At 34.2% G+C, this 25,396-nt stretch overlaps 1 protein-coding gene across 3 annotated transcripts in view; it reads left to right on the top strand.

Annotated features, from left to right (window-relative positions):
* FAT4 (FAT atypical cadherin 4) overlaps positions 1-25,396 on the top strand; it is a 179,535-nt gene that overhangs the window by 126,620 nt on the left and 27,519 nt on the right. For all 3 annotated transcript variants that reach the window (XM_009448247.5, XM_054683363.2, XM_063809835.1), the window contains 3 exons: positions 3,607-3,857; positions 5,776-10,125; positions 20,913-21,017. In XM_009448247.5, the coding sequence (XP_009446522.2) occupies positions 3,607-3,857; positions 5,776-10,125; positions 20,913-21,017 (4,706 nt within the window). The remainder of the gene's footprint in view (positions 1-3,606; positions 3,858-5,775; positions 10,126-20,912; positions 21,018-25,396) is intronic.

A 25,396-nucleotide genomic window follows, 5' to 3' on the forward strand; every position in this document is an offset into this window, starting at 1 on the left:
GACTTGAGATTCATCCCCTAGATCTCTCATTATGTATATGCAAATATTCTAAGATCCAGAGAAATCCAAAACACACCTGGTTCCAAGAATTTTGGATAATGGATACTCAACCTATATATAGATAGATATGGATAGATTGTATGTAATAGACTATTATGTTATACATATATATTATATAGGTCCTATTATGTTGGTAAACTTAGACTTTTAAAGGCTCACCATTTATCAATTACAATGCCAAGTGCTCTTGTATAAAAATATTTTATACAAAATATTTTTAATACTCAAAACTACCAAATAAAAAGAGTAAAATGTGATCTCCACTTTACAGATAAAGAAAGAAGGCTTAAAAATGTTAAGAAATTTTTGTGAATTTAAGTGCTATTCATGGGGTTTAAATTTATGTCCAAGTGAACTATGTTCTAAAGTCCAGTCTCTTAACTAAATGATCATATTCTCCCAGCAGACAGTATAATGCCTATAACCCTAGTAGATCTCAGGAAGAGGCAAAGAAGTTTTACAAAATCAAATGGGGATATTTTAACTTTACAAAAGCAATAGTTGATTTAGGGTTCAGATCACAGTGGTCTCTGTTTATGCAAATAATGTGTAATAGTAATGTATTCTCAAATTAGAAAATAATTTAACATGTTTATTGATTTTCATTGAACTAAATGGGAACAAATTCTATATTGACATAACTTGAGCAAGAGTCCATGTTGGCCTTAGCAATCGGTACATTTTCCGTCTTCACTATATTCCCTCAGTTGAGTTTTACCTTCCTTCTACTGTGGTATAATGGGAAAAGTGCATGGTGAAGTCATAAAGACAGAAATTCAAACTCTAGATCTGCTATTTATAGATTCAGATTCATTATCCCTAAACAGTCAAAACTAAAACTAAACTGTAAGGATTGTTTTGGGATTTAAATAAGAGCATATATAAATTGCCCAGCAGTGTGCTTGACATGCACTAAGAAATCAATAAGCTCCTGGAAATATTTAAATAACAGCATAAATGTTTATCTGTTAAGAAGATACCACAAGACACAATCTAATAAAGTTTTTAACTTTACAAAAATTAATGCAGGCCAGAGAAGCAAGAGAGGTCATCAGGAGGGATGAGAATAGAACCAAGCCTCAAGTAAGAGATGTGGCAAAAATCTAGACATATTATCTTAACTGTCGATCTAGGTACAGAGCTTATTGTGTTTCTTCTATTTTTAAAAAACTTAGAAGTATAAATTTGCATCCAACTGGTGTTATAGAACATCTCATATTTAAAATATACTTTTATATGCTTTAGAATCTAGTGAAGTCTAGAAAAAATTAATTAGATATTAATGACAATTTGCTCATTCATTTTAAAAAATACTAAATATATTACCTACTTTAAAATAGACAGTCATATGGGCAATAGCATGTGCAATAGCATAAAATTAAAAAATCAGAATTTATAACATAGGTTTCTTTGTCTGTTTTGTGCTGCTATAGCTACAGACTGGGTAATTTATAAAGAATAGAAGTTTATTTGGCTCACAGTTCTGGAGGCTGGGAAGTCTAAGGGCATGGGGCCTGCTTTTGGTGAGTGCTTCCTGTGCGTTATTTCATGGCAGAAGGGCAGAAGGCATCACATGGTGAGCAATCATGTGAGACAGAGAGAGGAAATCAGGCTGAACTCATTCTTTTATCAGAAGCTCACTCCCTCAATAACTAACTCCCACTTCCGTGATAATGGCATTAATCCACTCATAATGATGGAACCCTGATGGTCTAATCACCTCTTAAAGGCCCCACTTCTCAACATTGTTACAACACTGTTACAATGACTAATTTCAAGGAACATTTAAATGATAGCAAGTCTTTTTGAGTGGCTCATTTAGTGAAACTGGACTAAAGGCCACACCATTTGCCTGTCAACACATTACACTTAATAATACACCATGGTCTTGGCATATATAAAACATCCAGATGAAAATTTATGTTTTTTATCAATCTCATTTTATTTTTATTTGTGAATATTTATAGGAATAAATATTTGATTGAACCTTGATCCTTGCCATTATAAAACTAAAGAAGTTTATGGCAGCATGGCTTACTTTATTTTCCTATTAAATTATTTGATTATTTCTACATCCACTGACAGCAACAAGGTTCCAAAAATAAAATTACACAATTCTCAAATCCGGTTTTCTACACTTTGTAAAACGGTATGGTATTTTGATTATTTTGTGAGTCCTGAATTTTCAAGTTTTAAGAATTCATGTATAAAATTTGATATTTATATTTTGATAAAGAGAATAGATATTATCTACTGTAAAGGGCAATAATTATACTTAATAGTCACTTCTGGCCCAATAACTATAGTTAATGCTATTTTCACACATGCCTGATTCTGTCATGTGATTTGCCAAGCATATTAAAAATCTGAGTGACGCAAAGTATTTTATCAATACTGAAGCCATTTCTCAACCAAACTACTTCTCTATTCTTTCCCTGTTTTGCTATCATTTTATAAGACTTCTAATAGTTTTAATATAAGGTCCTCAACAGTTGATTATTTCACTAAAGTAGGATAAAAAGTGCTGAAATATTTGTTTTAAGCTGTGAGCATAATAGGAGAATGAACATACTACTGGTTGCAATATAGTTTTTTCCCCTCCAGTTTATATTAGATATATGCTGTTGCTATGTTTATATAGACACAAAGCAAACTGTAGAAACATGCAGCCAACTCCAACAAGGGTATCTATTTGTTGGTATAAAAGAAGAAAACTTTTAAAGATATCTATTTCCATGCTATCTTTCAACTTTAAAAATTACGGACCATAGCCAATTTCTGAACCTTCAAGCTTAGCTACTTCTTTCCTGGCTGATCTCTGGGACCCCACCTTATACACAAAATCAGGAGTATATGCAGACAACTGTACTCTTCAGAAAGAAGAGAGAAGCTTTTCTCAGTGGAAACTCTTGCCCGTTAACCTATCTGGTTAGCATCAAAACATCCATGAAGATGTCATACCTCTCCTGACAAGAAAGCAACAAAACCATATGAGGAATGAGAAAGACAGAATTAATCACTAGAAAGGTCTTTGTATAAATAATCAGTCCTTGAGTTGTTCTGAGAAGCAGATACATGTCGAATGCAGGTTTTGTCTTAAAAGAATACAATTTTCAACTGATCTTCTCTGGTTTATTATGGTATACAGCAGAAAAATAATTTTTAGTTTCATTTAAAAGATATTCATTTGTAATCCTGGCCACTAACCACAATATTAGAGCAAGTCCCCTGATTTATGCTTTTAGGCTCATTTATTTAAAGCCTTAGGGGTTTGTTTGGTGGTCTTGCACAACTTAAGAGTCCTAAAAACCTTGTGAAGACTTCCTTGACATCACTGGACATCTCACGATAAAGACTGTCAATGTGATGTTCACAGAAAATTTGTAATATTTATTAGCTAGATCTAGTTGTATTCCTTCCAACATTGTTGTATGATCTTTCTTGTAATGTTTTCTTGCACTTCTACCTCAGTTTTTTAATTATAGTAAATAGAAGTTACGATATTAAAACTATATGACATATCCCTATTTCTGCTTTCTGCTTTAGTTATAGGATCATCGGTGGAAACTCTCAGTTCACGATCAACCCATCGACAGGACAAATCATCACCAGCGCATTGTTAGATAGGGAAACAAAAGATAATTATACTTTGGTAGTGGTCTGCAGTGATGCGGGATCCCCAGAGCCTCTTTCCAGTTCCACTAGTGTGCTTGTCACTGTGACTGATGTCAATGACAATCCGCCAAGATTTCAGCATCACCCATATGTCACTCACATCCCATCTCCTACTCTTCCAGGTAATCAACCAAATTCTGAGGCCACATGGATATAAACAAACTATGTATCAGACATTTCTATAAAAATATTTATGATATTTTACATACATATTTCTGATATAGCCTAATTTTGCAAATCCTCTAAAATTCAGGTTGTTTTGGCTGATGGAAATGAAAAAATGCTTGAAACTTGAAAATTAACGCTTTCTTGCTAGATTAATTGTGTATAATGTTTTATAATTGTTATGTATTATTATTTCTTAATATTACTTGAATATTATAAATAGTTAACATATATATTACATCATCGTTAATTATGTTTATGGCCTGAGGTATAACTTTGTGTAAGTTTGCTAAGAGGAGGGGCATTGTCTCTATTTTGCATGCCATACGCCACTACCTGAAACATGATATGGGAGATAATAGGCATTCAGCTATGTTTGTCAGTGGAAAATGAATATTTGACTTCAATTTTTCATAGATATGTTTTCAAAAAGTTTAATAAATGGATAATTCTTGTTAATATTTATTTTATTGCAGGTTTTACAAATGAAAATTGTTCTGTTAGCAAGTTTATGGATCCATTTATGAATCATTTTCATATTGACAATATGCATTTATCTTTCTGTATCTCTTTAAATTTAGTTTGATATTTGCTAAGAAAGGAATACTCTCTTAAGAACTGCACAAATCTGCCATTTTAATTTTTAAAATGAGTTTTCAAAGAGGAAAATATAGAAATATAGCTCATTATTGATTTAATCTTCCTTGCTCGGAAATATTTTTAATTATTAGAAGAAAAACTTAACAGATAGAGTTAACAGATCCTTCTTTCAGTGATCTTTGATCTTCTATTAATCTGAGAATGATACCAATCTAAAATATAGGATTCATAAATTTATGTGCCAACTTTCTATCAAAGGAAATGTCAGTATCAAAATGATAAATACCTGCTAAAGGTCTTCAGATGAAATGATGTTGGCAGGCATGGTTCTAATTACATCCAATGTGTGGTGGTGCAAGATAAAATTTCCTATGTAAAATGAGGTATGCTTAAGCATCTTTTCCTCATTGGACTTATAATCACTGGCCTTTTTAAAATTAAAGATATTTTACTTTTGTTACCGTTTCTTCTGTAGGGGTGAGAGTGCAGGTTTGGGAATGGTTTCTGAATGAGTAGATTGAAAATATGTCCTTATGGCAGCTTTTCTGCATATTTTTACTACAATCTGTTTCATTGGCACTCAGTCTAAGCACTAACTTTTGGAGTCCAAATTGAGTCCATTATCCCTCAATTCTTATTTCTTACTACTTTACAATTATTTTAATTGGCTTATGTATATATCTGTGTATGTATATACACACACATATACACATACACATACGCACTTTTTTTTCATCTGATAATAGTTCACGTATAAAGGAATTTTGTCATAAAACAGTGGGGACAAGGAATAAATGGTAATGAACATGATTTTTGTTGACAAGATTACATATAAAGTGATTGGAAGATATTTTAAGACACACTAGAGCAACGGTATCATTGCATTGGGTAGAGGCATAGCACTTTGCAGAGCTCGCATATTATGTTTCTTGGAATGTTGTTTTATGTGCAGATTTTTCTCCTAGAAACTATGATTTTTGAACGATTAGCAAGTTCTTTTCCCTAGGCTTCTCTCAAAGGCATACTGAAAAGTATTAAATCCAACAGACTGTATAAATTTTAGTTAGAAAATGGCAGGTTAGTCTCTGAGACAATCATAGAGCAGATTTGACTTGTGAACTTCAGAGAAAATATAGGAGATACTGTTCTCCCTAGTAATCATGAGAAAATAAGGTCACATCAAGCAGCAATAGAGTGTCTTATATGCACTTATCTGCTACCTAATATTTTATTTAAATTCCACATGAGTATAACTGCACACTTTCTCTTTTATAGGTTCCTTTGTCTTTGCGGTTACAGTCACAGATGCTGATATTGGACCAAATTCTGAACTGCATTATTCTCTTTCGGGTAGAAATTCTGAAAAATTTCACATTGACCCATTGAGGGGAGCCATTATGGCCGCCGGACCACTAAACGGAGCTTCAGAAGTGACATTTTCTGTGCATGTAAAAGATGGTGGCTCATTTCCAAAGACAGATTCTACAACAGTGACTGTTAGATTCGTGAATAAGGCCGATTTCCCTAAAGTCAGAGCCAAAGAACAAACGTTCATGTTTCCTGAAAACCAACCAGTCAGCTCGCTTGTCACCACCATCACAGGATCCTCTTTAAGAGGAGAACCTATGTCATATTATATCGCAAGTGGGAATCTTGGCAATACTTTCCAGATTGATCAGTTAACAGGGCAGGTGTCTATTAGTCAACCTCTGGATTTTGAAAAGATACAAAAATATGTTGTATGGATAGAGGCCAGAGATGGTGGTTTCCCTCCTTTCTCCTCTTACGAGAAACTTGATATAACAGTATTAGATGTCAATGATAATGCCCCAATTTTTAAGGAAGACCCATTTATATCTGAAATATTGGAAAACCTTTCCCCTCGAAAAATACTTACTGTTTCGGCAATGGACAAGGACAGTGGACCCAATGGACAGTTAGATTATGAAATTGTTAATGGCAACATGGAAAATAGTTTCAGTATCAATCATGCTACTGGTGAAATTAGAAGCGTTAGACCTTTGGACAGGGAAAAAGTATCTCATTATGTCCTAACCATAAAATCATCAGACAAAGGGTCCCCGTCTCAGAGTACTTCAGTAAAAGTCATGATTAACATTTTAGATGAAAATGATAATGCCCCTAGGTTTTCTCAGATATTTAGTGCCCATGTTCCTGAAAATTCCTCCTTAGGATACACAGTTACCCGTGTCACAACTTCTGATGAAGACGTTGGGATTAATGCAATTAGTAGATATTCTATAATGGATGCAAGTCTTCCATTTACAATTAATCCCAGCACAGGGGATATTGTCATAAGCAGACCTTTAAATAGGGAAGATACAGACCGTTACAGAATTCGAGTTTCTGCACATGATTCTGGGTGGACTGTAAGTACAGATGTCACAATATTTGTGACAGACATCAATGACAATGCTCCAAGATTTAGCAGAACTTCCTATTATTTAGATTGCCCTGAACTTACTGAGATTGGCTCCAAAGTAGCTCAGGTATTTGCAACAGATCCTGATGAGGGATCAAATGGACAAGTGTTTTATTTCATAAAATCTCAATCAGAATATTTCAGGATTAATGCCACCACCGGAGAGATTTTCAATAAACAGATCTTAAAATACCAAAATGTCACTGGCTTCAGTAATGTGAATATCAACAGGCATAGTTTTATAGTGACATCTTCAGATCGAGGTAAACCTTCCTTAATTAGTGAGACAACAGTTACCATCAATATAGTGGACAGTAATGACAATGCACCTCAATTTCTTAAAAGTAAATATTTCACTCCAGTCACCAAAAATGTTAAGGTTGGTACGAAGTTAATCAGAGTTACAGCAATAGATGACAAAGATTTTGGACTGAATTCAGAAGTGGAGTATTTCATTTCTAATGATAACCATTTAGGAAAATTTAAGTTGGACAATGATACGGGGTGGATTTCAGTAGCATCCTCCCTGATTTCTGACTTGAACCAAAACTATTTTATCACAGTCACTGCAAAGGATAAGGGAAACCCTCCACTTTCTTCCCAAGCAACTGTTCACATAACTGTCACTGAGGAAAACTACCATACACCTGAATTCTCTCAAAGCCACATGAGTGCAACCATCCCTGAGAGCCATAGCGTTGGGTCCATTGTCAGAACTGTTTCTGCAAGAGATAGAGATGCAGCGATGAATGGCTTGATTAAGTACAGCATTTCTTCAGGAAATGAAGAAGGCATTTTTGCAATCAATTCTTCTACAGGTATATTAACACTAGCCAAAGCTCTTGATTATGAGCTTTGCCAGAAACACGAAATGACGATTAGTGCTATAGATGGAGGATGGGTTGCAAGAACTGGTTACTGCAGTGTGACCGTAAATGTGATTGATGTGAATGATAATTCTCCAGTATTCCTCTCTGATGACTATTTCCCTACTGTTTTGGAAAATGCCCCAAGTGGAACAACAGTTATCCACCTAAATGCAACAGATGCTGACTCTGGAACAAATGCTGTGATTGCGTATACTGTACAGTCATCTGACAGTGACCTCTTTGTCATTGACCCTAACACAGGAGTCATAACCACTCAAGGCTTCTTGGATTTTGAAACCAAGCAGAGCTACCATCTTACTGTGAAAGCCTTCAATGTCCCTGATGAGGAAAGGTGTAGCTTTGCCACTGTTAATGTACAATTAAAAGGGACAAATGAATATGTGCCCCGTTTTGTTTCCAAACTTTACTATTTTGAAATCTCAGAAGCAGCTCCTAAAGGTACTATTGTTGGAGAAGTGTTTGCTAGCGACCGTGATTTGGGCACTGATGGGGAGGTACACTATTTGATTTTTGGTAATAGTCGAAAGAAGGGTTTCCAGATCAATAAGAAGACTGGACAGATTTATGTTTCTGGAATTCTTGATCGAGAAAAAGAAGAAAGGGTGTCTTTGAAGGTATTGGCCAAGAACTTTGGCAGCATTAGAGGTGCAGATATAGATGAGGTCACTGTAAATGTCACTGTGCTTGATGCAAATGACCCACCTGTTTTTACTCTAAACGTCTACAGTGTGCAGATCAGTGAAGGGGTCCCAATAGGAACTCATGTGACCTTTGTCAGTGCCTTTGACTCAGACTCCATCCCCAGCTGGAGCAGGTTTTCTTACTTCATCGGATCAGGGAATGAAAATGGTGCCTTTTCTATTAATCCACAGACAGGACAGATCACCGTTACTGCAGAATTAGATCGAGAAACCCTTCCCATCTATAATCTCTCAGTTTTGGCTGTTGATTCAGGGACCCCCTCAGCTACAGGTAGTGCCTCTTTATTAGTCACCCTGGAAGATATAAATGATAACGGGCCCATGCTGACTGTCAGTGAAGGAGAAGTCATGGAAAACAAACGGCCAGGCACTTTGGTGATGACCCTTCAGTCCACTGACCCTGATCTCCCTCCAAATCAAGGTCCCTTTACTTATTACTTGCTGAGCACAGGTCCTGCCACCAGTTATTTCAGTCTGAGCACTGCTGGAGTTCTGAGCACAACCAGAGAGATTGACAGAGAGCAGATTGCAGACTTCTATCTGTCTGTGGTTACCAAGGATTCTGGTGTTCCTCAAATGTCTTCCACAGGAACTGTGCATATCACAGTTATAGACCAAAATGACAATCCTTCACAGTCTCGGACGGTGGAGATATTTGTTAATTATTATGGCAACTTGTTTCCCGGTGGGATTTTAGGCTCTGTGAAGCCACAGGATCCAGATGTGTTAGACAGCTTCCACTGCTCCCTTACTTCAGGAGTTACCAGCCTCTTCAGTATTCCAGGGGGTACTTGTGATCTGAATTCCCAGCCAAGGTCCACAGATGGCACGTTTGATCTGACTGTCCTTAGCAATGATGGAGTTCACAGCACAGTCACGAGCAACATCCGAGTTTTCTTTGCTGGATTTTCCAATGCCACAGTGGATAACAGCATCTTACTTCGTCTCGGCGTATCAACAGTAAAGGACTTCTTGACCAACCACTACCTTCATTTTTTACGCATTGCCAGCTCACAGCTGACAGGCTTAGGGACTGCTGTGCAACTGTACAGTGCATATGAAGAGAACAATAGAACGTTTCTTTTGGCAGCTGTAAAGCGAAATCATAATCAGTATGTGAATCCCAGTGGCGTAGCCACCTTCTTTGAAAGCATCAAAGAGATCCTTCTCCGGCAGAGTGGAGTAAAGGTGGAATCTGTGGATCATGACTCCTGTGTGCATGGCCCATGTCAGAATGGAGGGAGCTGTCTACGAAGACTGGCTGTGAGCTCCGTATTAAAAAGCCGTGAGAGTCTTCCAGTCATCATCGTAGCAAATGAACCTCTGCAGCCTTTCTTATGCAAGTGTCTGCCAGGATATGCGGGTAGCTGGTGTGAAATAGATATAGATGAATGTCTTCCATCACCTTGCCACAATGGTGGAACCTGTCACAATTTAGTGGGAGGATTTTCATGCAGCTGCCCAGATGGCTTCACTGGTAGGGCGTGTGAGAGAGATATCAATGAGTGCCTGCAGAGTCCTTGCAAGAATGGTGCCGTCTGCCAGAATTTTCCAGGAAGCTTCAACTGTGTTTGCAAAACTGGATACACAGGTATGACAACGTTTGTACTTTTCTCACTAAGACTTTAGCCATGTCAAGTATATTGAAAGGAAATCATTTTATCATTTTCCAATGATTTTCATATAAATGAGCATAATAGTAACAAATGTTTTTAAACAGTTACTGTTGGTCAAATACTGTTCTAAGCACTTTTTATGTATTTGTTTTGTTTACTTCTTAAAAGAAAACTTATGAGGTAGGAATATTTTCCAGTTTCTATAGGCAAGGAAGTTGAAGTAGAGAGTAAGTAATTAGGTTTTCTCAGGTGATTCAGTTACTTTGCTGTAATGTCACTATTCAAGTCTACACAGTTAAATCCAGAACTTAAGCGCTTAATCTCGTAGCGTCTCTTACAAGAGCAAAAAAGAGAATAATATCTACTTAAAAGAGTATTCTAGATATTAAAGGATAAAATATATACAAAACATAAGATTTGGACCATTTTGTGTGTTAAATAATTGTTAACAATGATTGTTGTTGATTCTTTATCATCATCGTTTTTGTGACCTTTTAAAATCATAGTCGTCATTATTATTGAAATGTGATCCACATCGTGAGAAGAGCGAGAATCATGTTTTCAGATTTAGATTAAAATGCTGTGTTATTGGGCCAGGCAAGGTGGCTCATGCCTGTAATCCCAGCACTTTGGAAGGCCAAGGCAGGCAGATCACGAGGCTGAGATATCGAGACCATCCTGGCCAACATGTGAAAACCCATCTCTACTAAAAATACAAAAATTAACTGGGCGTGGTGTTGTGTGCCTGTAGTCCCAGCTACTCGGGAGGCTGAGGCAGAAGAATCACTTAAATTCGGGAGGCAGAGGTTGCAGTGAGCCGAGATCGCGTCACTGCACTCCAGCCTGGCAACAGAGCAAGACTATGTCTTAAAAAAAAAAAAAAATGGTGTGTTATTTCTAATGGTTGGGTAGAAAGCACAGTAGGCTTATTTCTCAAGAAAGCTAGAACACAACTGAGCCACAGCTTATCTTGACAGACTAGAAAGCAGCATTAAACATAGCAGAAAAAATTTTGAACTAGTCTTTGGCACCCTAGTGGGATATGATGTCCATATATACGTAGATCTCTACCTATTTATACTCCATGTCTATATCATTATTATCTATCAACCTGTCTATTAGTTAATCAGTGGTTGATGTTCCTTCAAATGTGAATAAATGTTATGCTATTGATAAGCTTGAGGAGAGCAAAATTCTATCTTATAACTTGCACATTATACATTTGTAAAGCATGCATATTACATTGAGTTACTCTGCAGTATTTATAAACATAATTTACAGTACTAGTAGTATAGGTAGAATCAAGATAGATTGCTTTAGCTTTTGTAGATGTATTACAGAATAATATTTTAAGCAAATGCATTTGTATGTTATATTCTCAAAAGTGTCCATTATGTGTATACTGACGGTTTTATATTTGGAGAATTGAATCACTTGAGGAAAATATAGAGCAAGTTTGAAAATGTTGAAACAGAACATGCAGTCTTTGCCTTCTAATGAAATAACTTTGAAATGTAAATGAAGAAAAAGTGGCAGAAAACATGTGTAATAGAAAAAGTAATAGATTTCATAGAATCTGATTTAGCTATAGCTTTTGGGAAGTCACCTAACCTTAGCTGATTCTTCATTTCTCTGTCCGTAAAATGGGAATAATCATAACTACTTTCAGGGTTTTTGTAATGAGTAAATATAATGTTTGTAAAACACCTAGTACAGGCCAGGTGCAGTGGCTCACGCCTGTAATCCCAGGACTTTGGGAGGCCGAGGCAGGTGGATCACCTGAGGTCAGGAGTTCAAGACCAGCCTGTCCAACATGGTGAAACCCATCTCTACTAAAAATACAAAAATTAGCTGGGCGTGGTGGCAGATGCCTGTAATCTCAGCAACTCAGGAGACTGAGGCAGGGGAATTGCTGGAACCCGGGAGATGGAGGTTGCAGTGAGCTGAGGTCGCGCCATTGCACTCCAGCCCAGGCCGACAAAAGCAAGACTCCATTTCAAAACAAACAAACAAGACCCACGTGGTACACTGTGCAGTATTCAGTAATTGCAGTCTAATTAGTAGTAGTAATAATGGTATTAGTATAGTGGTAGTAATAGAGGAGTACCACAGAATTTTTAAAAAGACATGAAACCTGTGTAGCGGAAGTTAACTGTGAGTCTTATGAGAGTTATATCCTAAGATCATGAATAATAGAGCTATATACATGCTGAGGTCAGGATTTCTAAACACTTCCCTCACTCTTTCTTACCCATCCCCAAAATTACTTTATCGGCTGGGAATTCAACAATAAGAGTTTTTATGTTCTACATTAGTATAATGCATTTATTCACACTTAGGTTTAGATTGAGTTTACATTTAGTCCTAGAATGAAGAAAGTGCAAATGTATTAGGTATTGATAAGAAACATGGAAAGTACTACTGGTGTGAACAAAGGCACCATTTGCTGATTTTAGCATAAATGATGAGTAAGTTACTTCTGTCTGGCTTATTTATTTCTTTGTTTCATTTCATTTAAATATACATTACATACTTTTCTAAACGTGATAGTTGAAACTCTTAAAAATGCCTTTCCTTACATCATAAAATATTAATAACATTTATCAAGTAGTTATGTAAAGCACTTTTTAAAGCTCCTTGCATTATAGACATTATTACATTTAGTTCTTACAACTCTGTAAGATGGATATTATAATTATTATTCCAATTTTGAAGACCAAAAAATTAAGTCTTCGAGTCATTAAAAGAGATTAGACAACTTGCCTCCAGCCATGGCACAGAAAGTGTTCTAACTAGTTTTTTACTAGAAACTTGGCTCTGGAGCCTCTGCTCTTTATATACATGTCACACTCATCACACTTTGATTTGCACTTGCTATAGAGTGTTATGGTGAGTTCTATGGTGATATTATTTAAGAATGTTTTGTCCATTATTCTATTACTACTTAATCCTCACAGAAAGCCTATAAGACAGTGTATTGTCTGAGACTGATCAGAAATCGGAACTACTCTCAGACTTTGAGGCAGGAAAGTATTTGCTACAAGGAAACAGCTTACAAAATCTTCAAAATGGCTAAGAATACAGGTCAGGAACATTCACCAATGGGCGCAGCAATAAAGACATGACAGGCATTGCAAGACACCGCTGCTGATCCTCTTGCCCACCTGCAGTGCTGCACCAAGTGATCTGAGGATAATGGTTCCTGCTTTGCTTTTACCATTCAGATATCATCACAGTCTTTTTTCCTGGCAGAATATAAACTTGAACCCTGCTGGAAGGGAGTCTGGAAAAGGTAGTTTTCAGACTTCCAGCCCTTGCAATATGGAAAGGTAGGAACGATGCTGAATGTCAGCAGATGATATGTGGCTTAGGAAGATGTTATTATTCTTCCTGTTTTACACTGTAGGAAATTGAGCCTACAGTCTGGTGACTCCAGGGCCAGAGCTGCCAAAGTCTATATCATAAACTCTTTCTAGGGAAGGTTGTTTGAAGTTATACATTAACGTTACATACTTCTCCTCAGAGTTCACTTCAGTCTTCATTTGCATAGTAGGAGATAATCCAGCTGATCAGAAATGATATAAACAAACATAAAATTGAATGATTAAGATGAATCTTACTTTTTTAAATCAAGTTTCAAATTCTGTATGAAAAAAACCATCCAGTAAAACTGGCAGATAATTAATGTCTGACAGTTTTATTTCCTTTTTGTATTTTGTAGGAAACAATATGAAAAAAACATAGTGAGTGGCAAATGTTAATCCATACTTTAAATTAGAAATGTATTGCTTAAATTTCTATAGCTTGTTAATTTTTTTTGTAGAGGTAATCTCTGAAGGATCATTCTGAGTTATTCTTTTTACCTAGTCTCTGCCAGATAGCCTGGCTCAGGAAGACAGAGCTAATATACCAAAACATCTTAACATCTAACCTAGTCAGAGCTAATAAACCATAAGACAAAATTTACACATAACTATATGTGTGCCTCATAGAATGATTTTTTAAAAAATTACTCATAATAGCTAGATTTTACTTCAGTTAACATGAATTAAATTGTAGTGCCTTAGTAAAGCTTCACTTCTTCAAGGTCTGTATATAATTTTTGGCCATCAGAATTATTTTAAATTACTGTATTTTTCATACTCTACTTTTGTGGACTTCCACCTGCATTTTATCAATAGGTTTCAAAGTCTGTGGAATTACAAATTGGAGCTGCACAATTTTCTGAACTTTCTGCTTAAAATGATCCTCAGCCACTACCCATACCCAGTTTCTCTCATACACACACACACACACACACACACACACACACCCCACTGAGTATTTTATGTGGATTTAGAAATTGTGTTAAGGAGTAGAAGAGTAAGTGGCTTATGAGTTGATGCAAACTAAGAGACTTTATCCCCAGAATCCCCTAGGGTGTGATTAAATGTTAGCTGAAAGGAGATTTTATGTAGAGAACAACTTATAAGGACGCAAGTATGAAAATGATAATCATGGAACAAAAAATAGGAAGGGATATAGTTATTATCATACTGTCACCAGTTTATTTCTGAAATATTCTTAAAGTTTATTTTCAAGTCTGTAACCATGCACATAAGTATAAAACAACTATATTTTTTAATGAATGAGTGATTTAGAGGGAATGAATTTGTATAACATATATTTCTTATCTCTTTTCCTTAGTTACTGGAAAAAGAACCAAAAGAAAATTGAAAAAAAGTAACATATTCAGTTATAATCACTTCATATGTTTCATTATTAAGAAAATTTTCTTATAATTTTTATATTAATATCACCATATGGAGCTTTGATTAACTGTAACATAAATTATTAGAAAAGATGGATAAAGTTTATTATAGTATAGGCCATGTGAAAAATTAATTTCTAAATTTTCACAAAATGTAATGATACCAAAAATTAACATCAGTTGTCAGTATGCCTCAGTGAATAAAAACTATTATTCCTGCCTCATACGTCTAGGGGTTCCTAGAGGAAAACTTTAGCCTAATAACGACACATGTAGTATTTATTTTCATATACAAATGAAAATGTCTTGCGCTTAATAGAACACTAATTAGAAAGCACAGTAATAGTAACCACATCAACATTTGTCTCCTGCTGCCAGGTTTTTGCTGTTTGCATCACATTCCTGGCATTAAATCCTTCATGGGAATGGATGGTGTTATAAAATGCAGCACTTTGATAGAGCTTGTTTATAAATCTGACTATCTTATAACATAATTAGTTCATAGTCTCTTTAACCTTTTCCATTCACTTTCACACATCTGGATGCATTTTAGGTGTAGTATTTGGAATAATGCCGGGGGTTTATTACCTTATGGAGAAGTTTTCCTATGTTCTCAATTAAGTCCCGATATTTCAGGAAAGATGAGGTTTGTTCATTCATCACTTTTATGTCATTTGACAGTATAAACAGTAAAATTTTTTCAGACATACCAACTTATATACAGAATATGCATAGTAATTTTACTGAGAAACTTGCCAGATATTTGCTTTCATAAAGATGGAAAGAGTTACTAAGAGTGATTCTTTTAAAATTACTACGGTCATGTATTGGTGGTGTTGATGATCATGTGACCGGAAAGCCATATAATATAAAAGAAATTTAGTAAATATATATGAAATTAAATTTTCTTTGAGATAAAGAAGAGTGGCTCATGTAAGAGAGAATAAATAGTGCAATTATTTTTATTTAATTTGATTCCTGAAAGCAGAATTAGGCAGTTTACATTAGGTAATACATTAAGTTATAAAAGCATTAATAACTTATGTTTCTAAGAAGTAGCTTAAATGCTTATTTCTGTAGAAAATAAGCATATATTTATAAGCTTATGAACATTATGTGTGTAATCATATGTAATCATTTGTAGTCTCATTGAGGTTGTGTTTGTGCTTGTTTTACAAGACAAAGGTAAAAACTTTTTTTGGTTGTTGCTTTTCTTACTGGCAGCCCTTATTAAAACATGGTATTTTTGCTTTTGTTTCAATGCAAAAAAGCCATAAGGCTATTGAACAGGATACTTAGACTATCTTCATAGCTCCTTAACAATAATGGGAAACATTGGTATACTGTGCAAAAGACAGCTACTTTTTGCTAAAATAATTTGGAAAATATATAAGATAAATGCCTAGAATGAATAGCATATATTTATTATAGAATTTCTTTATTAATAACATAATCAATTTAGACCTAAAATGGATTTTTAGAGTTGCACATATTCTCCAATCTCCTCTGTGTAGAAATACAGGAGATTTAAAAATAATATTTATGGTAGTCTAATATGTATATATAATCTAAGATATTAAATTGAAGGCTACATGTATCATAGGGTATCAAAAATTATCATATCTTCATGGAGTGGTCCAATTTAGCAGTTGAGAATAAATTTAGCTCTATTTCACATAATCCAACATTAAAATGTGCTTGGACAAGTGAAACTTGAATATACATTCTTGTTGAAAAGACCATAGGTGATTACAATAGATTCAGTTTATGTTCAACACGTCATCACATCTTCTGGCCCCAAACATGAAAATAGACACAAAATTTCTCCTGTAAGTTTAGGAAAGTCTGTGGATACCATGGATTCTTATTATGCATTTATTTTCACCTTAAGCTATTCCCACTTTCCATGTGCTAAGAATTTACACTTCTTCAAGCACATCTCCTTCTAGTTATGATAAATAGTGTGTGGCAACACAATTAATTGATGGATGTCAAAGCAATGAGATCAATTTATTCTTCTAAACAGCTGCTATGGCAGTAAACATATCTTAATGGAAGGAGGCCTCTTGAGTTCAAGAGGAATAAATGCCTGTCTTTGTGCAAGTCCTATCAGCATACTTCCAAGCCTGAAGGCGTTTGGCAAGTATTGTTAATTGACTTGTAGCATTAATTAAGTTAATGATCCAAGATTGTGTTTCACAGTGCTTCAACACATCAGATTATTGTACCAAGAGCATGTTAGAGTTCAACACATCAGATTATTGTACCAAGAGCATGTTAGAGTAATTCAAACTACTGCATTCTCTGATACTCATTATGCTATTAACACTACAATTTAAGTAGATAGACTTGCACAAAACAATTCAGAATTTTGTTAATTTCTAATTGGGTAAAAAAGCATAAACTTTCCAAACCTGAGAAATATGCATTTAGAAGCTTTCTTTTGATTCTAAGTAAAATTATGGAATCCTTCTCTCACACAAAAGACACAGGTGTTTTAAATAATAATTTAAATTTAAATATGTTTTCCTACTATGTCTTTGAATTCAAGTATCTGCTATGGCAACCTCTGAGTTCATGAATTGTAAAAAATTTTTACTCTTTAAATGGAGAACTCAATTTTTAAATAGTAAATAATTTACATACTCTACCACCAACAGATAAGACTATTTTTTCCAAACTCAACAACAAATTCCTTTGTTTAACCCCAAACAAAGCCATTTTATCTATTTTTTTAATTTATATTTTAGGTTCTGGGTACATGTGAAGGTTTGGTACATAGGTAAACTCATGTCACAGGGTTTGTTATACAGATTATTTCATCAACTAGGAATTAAGCCCAATACCAAATAGTTATCTTTTCTGCTCCTCTCCCTTCTCCCACTCTCCACCCTCAAGTAGATCCCAGTGTCTGTTGTTTCCTTCTCTGTGTCCATGTGTTCTCATCATTTAGCTCCCACTTATAAGTGAGAACAGGTGGTATTTGGTTTTCTGTTCCTATGTTAGTTTGCTGAGGATAATAGCCTCCAGCTCCATCCATGTTCACACAAAAGACATAATCTTGTTCTTTTTTATGACTGCATAGTATTCCATGATGTGTATGTACCACATTTTCTTTATCCAATCTGTCATTTATCAGCATTTAGGTTAATTCCATGTCTTTGCTATTGTGAATAGTGCTGCATTGCACATTCATTTGTATGTGTCTGTATGGTAAAATGATTTATATTCCTCTGGGTATATACCCAGTAATGGGATTGCTGGGTCACATAGTAGTTCTGCTTTTAGTTGTTGAGGAATAGCCATTATTAATTATTTGTAATTATCCACTAAGACAAAGTAAAAAGGAAACAACCTTATTTTTAAACTGAAATAATGAATGCAAGGTTGAATTTGTTTTTTCTTAACAATTTCTATTTCTATTTGTGTATACTTGAAGAATCAGATTCTATTGAGAATTTAAGTTTTATAGGAAATTCGTTCTCAAAATTAGTATTTTATTGGTTTGTAACATCTTCTGCCACTTTGTAATCACTGTATGTTTTAATAAATGAATAAGTCTTATTTGTGTTAGGATATATTTCCACTCCTCACTCTGGAGTAACTGCAATAGCCTGTATTTTATATTTAAATTAAACTCAGATGTCTATGTTAAAATATTTTATACAGGGTTAAATAAGAATTGATTCATATAATTATACACAAAAAAGAACAACACGTAAATTTCATTTGTTGCTATTTAACTCAAGATTTATAAAGGTAGTATTTGTAAATGAAATTCAAAAAACATATAGTAGCTTTATAGGAACAATGACTTGGGATTTATACTCATATATTTTTCTCAGAGAGCACATATGTCCAATTATTTGAGTAAGTATACATAGCAGTACCCTCTACATTTGTTACTTCTTATTTGTTCCTCATTTCCAGTCGTTAAGAAGTGAAGGTGGCAATTTTGTAACCCACTAACATGTTTTCATGATAACAAGGCTATATTGCACACACATTATAAATACATATATAAATCTATGTATTTTATACATGTTACTTTTAACACAACTCTAAAATAATTTTTTGGATAAAGAAAGGAATGAAAGAAAGTAAAACTGTACCTAGTCAAAAAGCACAAGTGAAAATTACGTGTGCTTTTACAGTGAAAACCAAATGGAAAGAGTAGAATATTACTTTATTGATGACAACTAATCAAAAATATGGCCAGTAGTCCTTATGTATTTGCAACTGGGAAATACTGTGCTGTAAGAAAAAAAAAATCTACATCACTAAACTGGCCTTCACATAATCAGCTGAAAAACAAAACAGGAAAGAGTTCTGTGAAACCGCAACTCTCTGGTGAGAAATCAAGCACTATTTGAAGTTTTCCTGCCTATTTCTCCAATGTAGTACACTGCTACAATACTTAAAACCTGATTTCTGTGCCCATAAATTTGTAATTTGTTTATTTTCATGCCCTTGCCTTAACAATAGAAAGGTATTCTGAAATTGTTAGCTCAATGTTTTGCCTTATAAGGAGGTTCCCAATTTATTTATAAGGGAAAAAATGTTGTGTTTATGATTCTATGATGTACAGAAATGGGCTTAGTTAGCATCATGAGATCTGACTCACACTTATAATTTCAGACCAGAATAAGTGTGGCTCCGTAATCAAGCCACAAAAACACAACCAATTTAAACAAAATTTTGACTGTGTTTTAAGCAAAGTTAGTATGATGAAATGAAGTATCTATGCTCAGCAGTAGGTCTCGTTGTGCATATAGAATGCATATCATTTCCTGAGCTATCTAATAAATGCATTAGTGAAATTGGGCTGGGAAGTAGAAAGTAACTTCCAGAAACAAATGCTGTAGTATTTACAATCCTACTCTCAATGAAAATAAATTAATTAAGAATTCTGTAACATCTCACTGCATTATGAAATTTGAAAATTAGATCCTAACGAATGTATCAAATAATTACAGTACTTTAAAGTTATAGAACAGTGGTATTAGAACATGTTTAAGTTTAGGTAGAAATAAGTAACAACAACAAAACAAGTGGGACTTATACTCCAAGTTTTATACACCACGTGATCAACTACCATAGTTTTGTGAAACCTGGATATGGGAGCAGAAGCCCTAAATTGGTCTGTGTCATAGTTTTACAGTTTCACAGACAATATATTAGCCTCCAAGAGGCTTTTCTTCTTCACTTTTGAAATGTAAATATTTCCTTTGTATGGATTAATACTCCCTACTGAAATGGAAACACAGTCTGAAGACACTTGTTTGCTTTCTTCACTGCCATATCCCCCTCCATTATCATGTCTGGCCCATAATAAGCACTCAGTCAATATTAGCTGATTCAATTTAACAAGGTCATGTATGAGAAAAGTCTTTATAAACTGAAAAATATGCTGTTTAGGTATTATCGCTTCAGACAAAAGACAAAGTATACATAATCTGTAGACAAGAATAAATTTTCATAAGCATTTGAAAATATGATGTGTTTTCTTATTTCTTATTCTGCTTTACAACAGATATGTGTAATTCAAGTGATATTTCTTAGTAGTAGAAAGAGTGTAGTTTGATAAATAAGGTAAGTTATTATCTTTGAAATACCTAAGTCAAGAAAATCTCTGCAGTGAAAAGAATACTGTAAGTTTCAACTTTCTATCTATAAAATATAAAAGATGAAGGGACATTGACACAGAAAATAAATTCAGTGAAAGCATTTAAATATGTTTATCATGTCATTTCTCTGCAAACAGTATTTTCTTCCCAGATGATCATGTAACTTATTTCCTAAATATTATAATGCACATTTTACAATAGGACAACTAAACAAGATTTTAAATTCTAGGATATTATTCTAATTTCCTTATGTCAAGTAAAATGTTTTTGTATTTCTTTTCTCCATGATATGCCGTAGGAAAGATTTTAACGTATGGTAATGCTGTAACGGTGTTAATGTATTTATGTATGAGATTTAAAAAAAACTGAATTTGATATATTTTAGGGAAAATGTGTGAATCTTCAGTCAATTACTGTGAATGCAACCCCTGCTTTAATGGTGGTTCCTGCCACAGTGGTGTGGATTCTTATTATTGTCATTGTCCATTTGGTGAGTAAAACTATTTGTTGATATAAAATATAAGTTTGTTTTTGCACACAGTTTAGCAATTTTGTTTTATTATGAGTATGACAGACCAAAAAATTATTGTTTTACATGGAAGGTTTTATTAAAATAAAATCTTAAATGTTTAACATTTGTAAAAGTTATGGAAATCCCATTAAATACATTACATTGATCATTACTAGAAAAAGAGTCAACTCAAGATAATTGAATTAATATTGTTTCCGTAGGACATTTCCCCCCAAAGATTTATGGATATCTTCTTTTTAGCTGAGAAGTTATGAAATAAAAAAATTCTGTAAGCACTCTTTCACATCACTCTCTATTTCAAATCTTTAAGAGTAGTCAAAGTAAGGTTTTTTGTTTGTTTCACTTTTGTGAATTTTGCTTTATTTTTTATTTTTGTTTTTTACATTAGTTTTTAATTTTGTTTTTTATATTAATTCAGCCACTTTTATTAGAAGGACTTAGTAACTATACCTGACGTTTTCATAATAGACTTTTTGTAGCTGATACTACCTGACTAATAAAATTTCAGACTAATCTGTCTTTTGGGTAAGAAAAATTGTTAAAAAGAACTTTTTTGTATACATACATATTTATTCACCCTAGTGGAATGAACTAAAAGATTCCTTCCAGGTCTTATTCAACTGTTACCCATTACTGTGCCAGCCAAAAACCATGAGATTCAGAGGAAGCATTTGTATCAGCTTGGCTTGTTTCATAAGTTTGTGATTATTCCATTCTTTTTAAAGGGTGCTTTACACCACAACATAGAATCCATCTCCAAATGACTCTGTCTCTTTTCTTTATTTTTTCCCCTTTGTATATTTATTTATTTATTTTTTATTATACTTTAAGTTCTAGGGTAATGTGCACAACGTGCAGGTTTGTTACATATGTATACATGTGCCATGCTGGTTTGCTGCACCCATCAACTCGTCATTTACATTAGGTATTTCTCCTAATGCTATCCCTCCCCCCTTCCCCACCCCATGACAGGTCATGGTGTGTGATGTTCCCCTTCCTGTGTCCAAGTGTTCTCATTGTTCAATTCCCACCTATGAGTGAGAACATGCGGTGTTTGGTTTTTTGTCCTTGCGATAGTTTGCTGAGAATGATGGTTTCCAGCTTCATCTATGTCTCTTTTCTTAAGCAAGAAAGAGCAAGGATATTTTTCTAGTCTTCCTTTGGGCATATAACTGTGCTATATGGACCTGAACAGTAAAGCTCAACCTATAGTAGATAATAGAATTTAAAAGACATATGCAGTTCCTAATAACCTGTATAATTTACTAGGTATTTTTAATTTCCAAACAACTTCATGACTATCTGTTTTTATTAAGCACATCCATAGAATGATAAAGACAAACAAAATAGAAAAATATCTAATTTTGAGGAATGTATTTTACCAATGGTTTTGAGGCCCAGAAATTGGCTGATTTGCCCAAAGTCAAAAAATGAAGTTGAGACAAAACTGCCCCAAGACAATGTAGCAACTAGAACACAATTTTTTATTTTCAGTCCAGTATGACATTCACAGAACCCCTTTTTATACAATTTCTTTGAAATTCTAACAATGCCTGTGAAGTAATGAAAGGTATATCAAGGTCAAAATAACCACAACTTGAGATCTCCAAAAACTTTTTCTTTCTTTCAATGGTGTCTCATCATTTTAAGTGGTGCTGCTTTCTACAGATAACCACAGTCAAATTTCATGGTTTAACTTAACATTTTGAGATAAAAGATAAGGGGATTAGAGTGTAAACTAGAAATGATTTTCAAGTGACTGAACAGAGATGTTCATATTTTTAGGGATCCCTTTGCAAATTTTGAGGATTTAAGTTTTGGGGATTTTGAGTTGCAAATTTGAGGATTTAATAAAATTGATACACAATAAAAACAAGTTGCTGCTGCAGTGTAGTGGTACAACTGTCGTTGCCTATTAAGTGGAACTATTTGAGGGGCCAAATGTACCTTCTTGTCACTCTGTAGACATCGCCAGGGGAAGAGGAATAGCACAATGTAAATTAAAATAGACACAAATCACACATAGCCGGCAGTGCAAATTTCTCCCCCTATTCCTTCCAGGGGCAAAGACAAAAAACATTATCTAAACTTAGACATTGTCGGTTGACAACATAAGCACTTACAAAAGAAAACAAAAATCACTGAAACACTGCTATGTAATTTGAAACTAAAGAGATAGAAGCAGAAACAAAAATGATTTTTGTTCTCAAATGGAATGTGGATGAAAGGTACAAATAACAATGTCAGATGGAATGCCTCAAATAAATAGCCAGAGGTAGGTAGTTACACTTGCATCCTTTAAAACAAAACTTGATCATTTTGAAGTTAGAAAAAAGTTTTTTGCACTGTTTAGCTTCTCATCAATAAAAGATTGGCTATTTGGATTTCAAAAAATTTTTTCGATACTTAGATTTTTTAATTTAAATTACGTCTTAGGAAAAACATAGTGCTTCAGACATTATAAAGGCGACATGTATAATTATAACTTCTTAGAATTAAGATGCGACCTTTCTGTGAAAACAGTACCAAAACCTTTTAAGAATAAATTTTTTAAATTCCATAAAGAAATATTTTCATGTTTGAAAATACAGTATCAATTTGAATTAAAATGTAAGTATCTATATACTTTCTCCATATATTTACACTCAAATATTCAGCACATTGTTATAGATTTATTAAAGTTTATTCAGAAGAGACCTAAGTGAACACATAACACAAATTTTTTTAGTAGTATTTTTATTTCATTTATATGCTTTATTTTTCCTTTTACTTTAACTTCACTTACTCTTTCTACATAGATAGCATATTTATATACAAATTATTATTACATATAAATCATAAATATTAAATATAGATGCCACAGAAATGTATAAAATACAAATACAAATTCTACAGGATAGATATAATAAGTATATAATGTATAAGATTATACTATGTATAAAATATATTATCTCTATATATCATATATATGACATAACGTATATATCAATAAATATCATTTCTATAATTCCTTTGCCTTTTCTTCAACTTTGGTTAAAGATTAAAAATTAAAAATTATGTATAATTTCTTTTTTTTTTTTGAGACGGAGTCTCGCTCTGTCGCCCAGGCTGGAGTGCAGTGGCATGTTCTCGGCTCACTGCAAGCTCAGCCTCCCAGGTTCACGCCATTCTCCTGCCTCAGCCTCCCGAGTAGCTGTGACTGCAGGTGCCCGCCACCATGCCCGGCTAATTTTTTTTGTAATTTTAGTAGAAACGGGGTTTCACCGTGTTAGCCAGGATGGTCTTGATCTCCTGACCTCGTGATCCGCCCGCCTTGGCCTCCCAAAGTGCTGGGATTACAGGCGTGAGCCACCATGCCTGGCCAAAATGATGTATAATTTCTACTCATTTATAATAAATATTATTTCAGTCTGGACAGAAAAGGAAAAGATAAATAACACAAACTTTTATAGCAACTTCTAGGCTGTTTTAATTTTAAAAATGTTCTGATATAAAATGTGGTAGTCAAAATAGCTAGACAATCAGTAGATCTGGCCTCAAATTTTGGTGGTTTCTCTTGGTTCTGTGACCTTAGGCAAGTTTTAAATACTCTATAAAATAATGGCATTGGTTCCTTCCAGCTGAACAATTCCCTCACTCTAAATTTTATGCATTTATGGGACATATAAAGCCAAAATTAAGAAATGAAACCTTTGCAAGTTAATAAGAATCATGAGGTATTGGCATGGGTTAATTTTCCAATCATTTGCCACAGTCTACTAATATTTGTGGGAAAAGAATTTTGGCATAACATTGTAACATCAATAAAACTCATTTTTCAAGTTTGAAAAAGAACCAGCACAAACAAATGGGAATGCTGACTTTCAGAAAAACAGACAGCCATTTTAAAGTAGCCTGCTATAAATCATACCCACAGAGGGTATAAAACAAGAAAGAGATAAAAACTTAAAGACAGTTATTTCCTTTCCTAAACCAATGATTCCACTTGTCAGATTTTGTGGCCCTTGAAAATAACATGAATATAGGTACTGATTTAAAAAAAATCAAAACAAATGCATTTGCCATCTTCAATTGAGTTGAAATAGTTTTTAAGAACTATATATTATGAAGGAAGTATGTTGGCTGAAAATTGTAGCATAATACAACTTTTAAAAGATCAACAAATTTGGGCCGCTTGCGGTGGCTTATGCCTGTAATCCCAGCACTTTGGGAGGCTGAGGCAGGCGGATCACCTGAGGTCAGGAGTTCAAGACCAGCCTGACAAACAAGGTGAAATCTCGTCTCTATTAAAAATACAAAATTAGCCAGGCGTGGTTCCCGGCACCTATAATCCCAGC

Source organism: Pan troglodytes, chromosome 3, assembly GCF_028858775.2.
Source record: "Pan troglodytes isolate AG18354 chromosome 3, NHGRI_mPanTro3-v2.0_pri, whole genome shotgun sequence".
In the NCBI taxonomy this organism is placed as follows: domain Eukaryota; kingdom Metazoa; phylum Chordata; class Mammalia; order Primates; family Hominidae; genus Pan; species Pan troglodytes.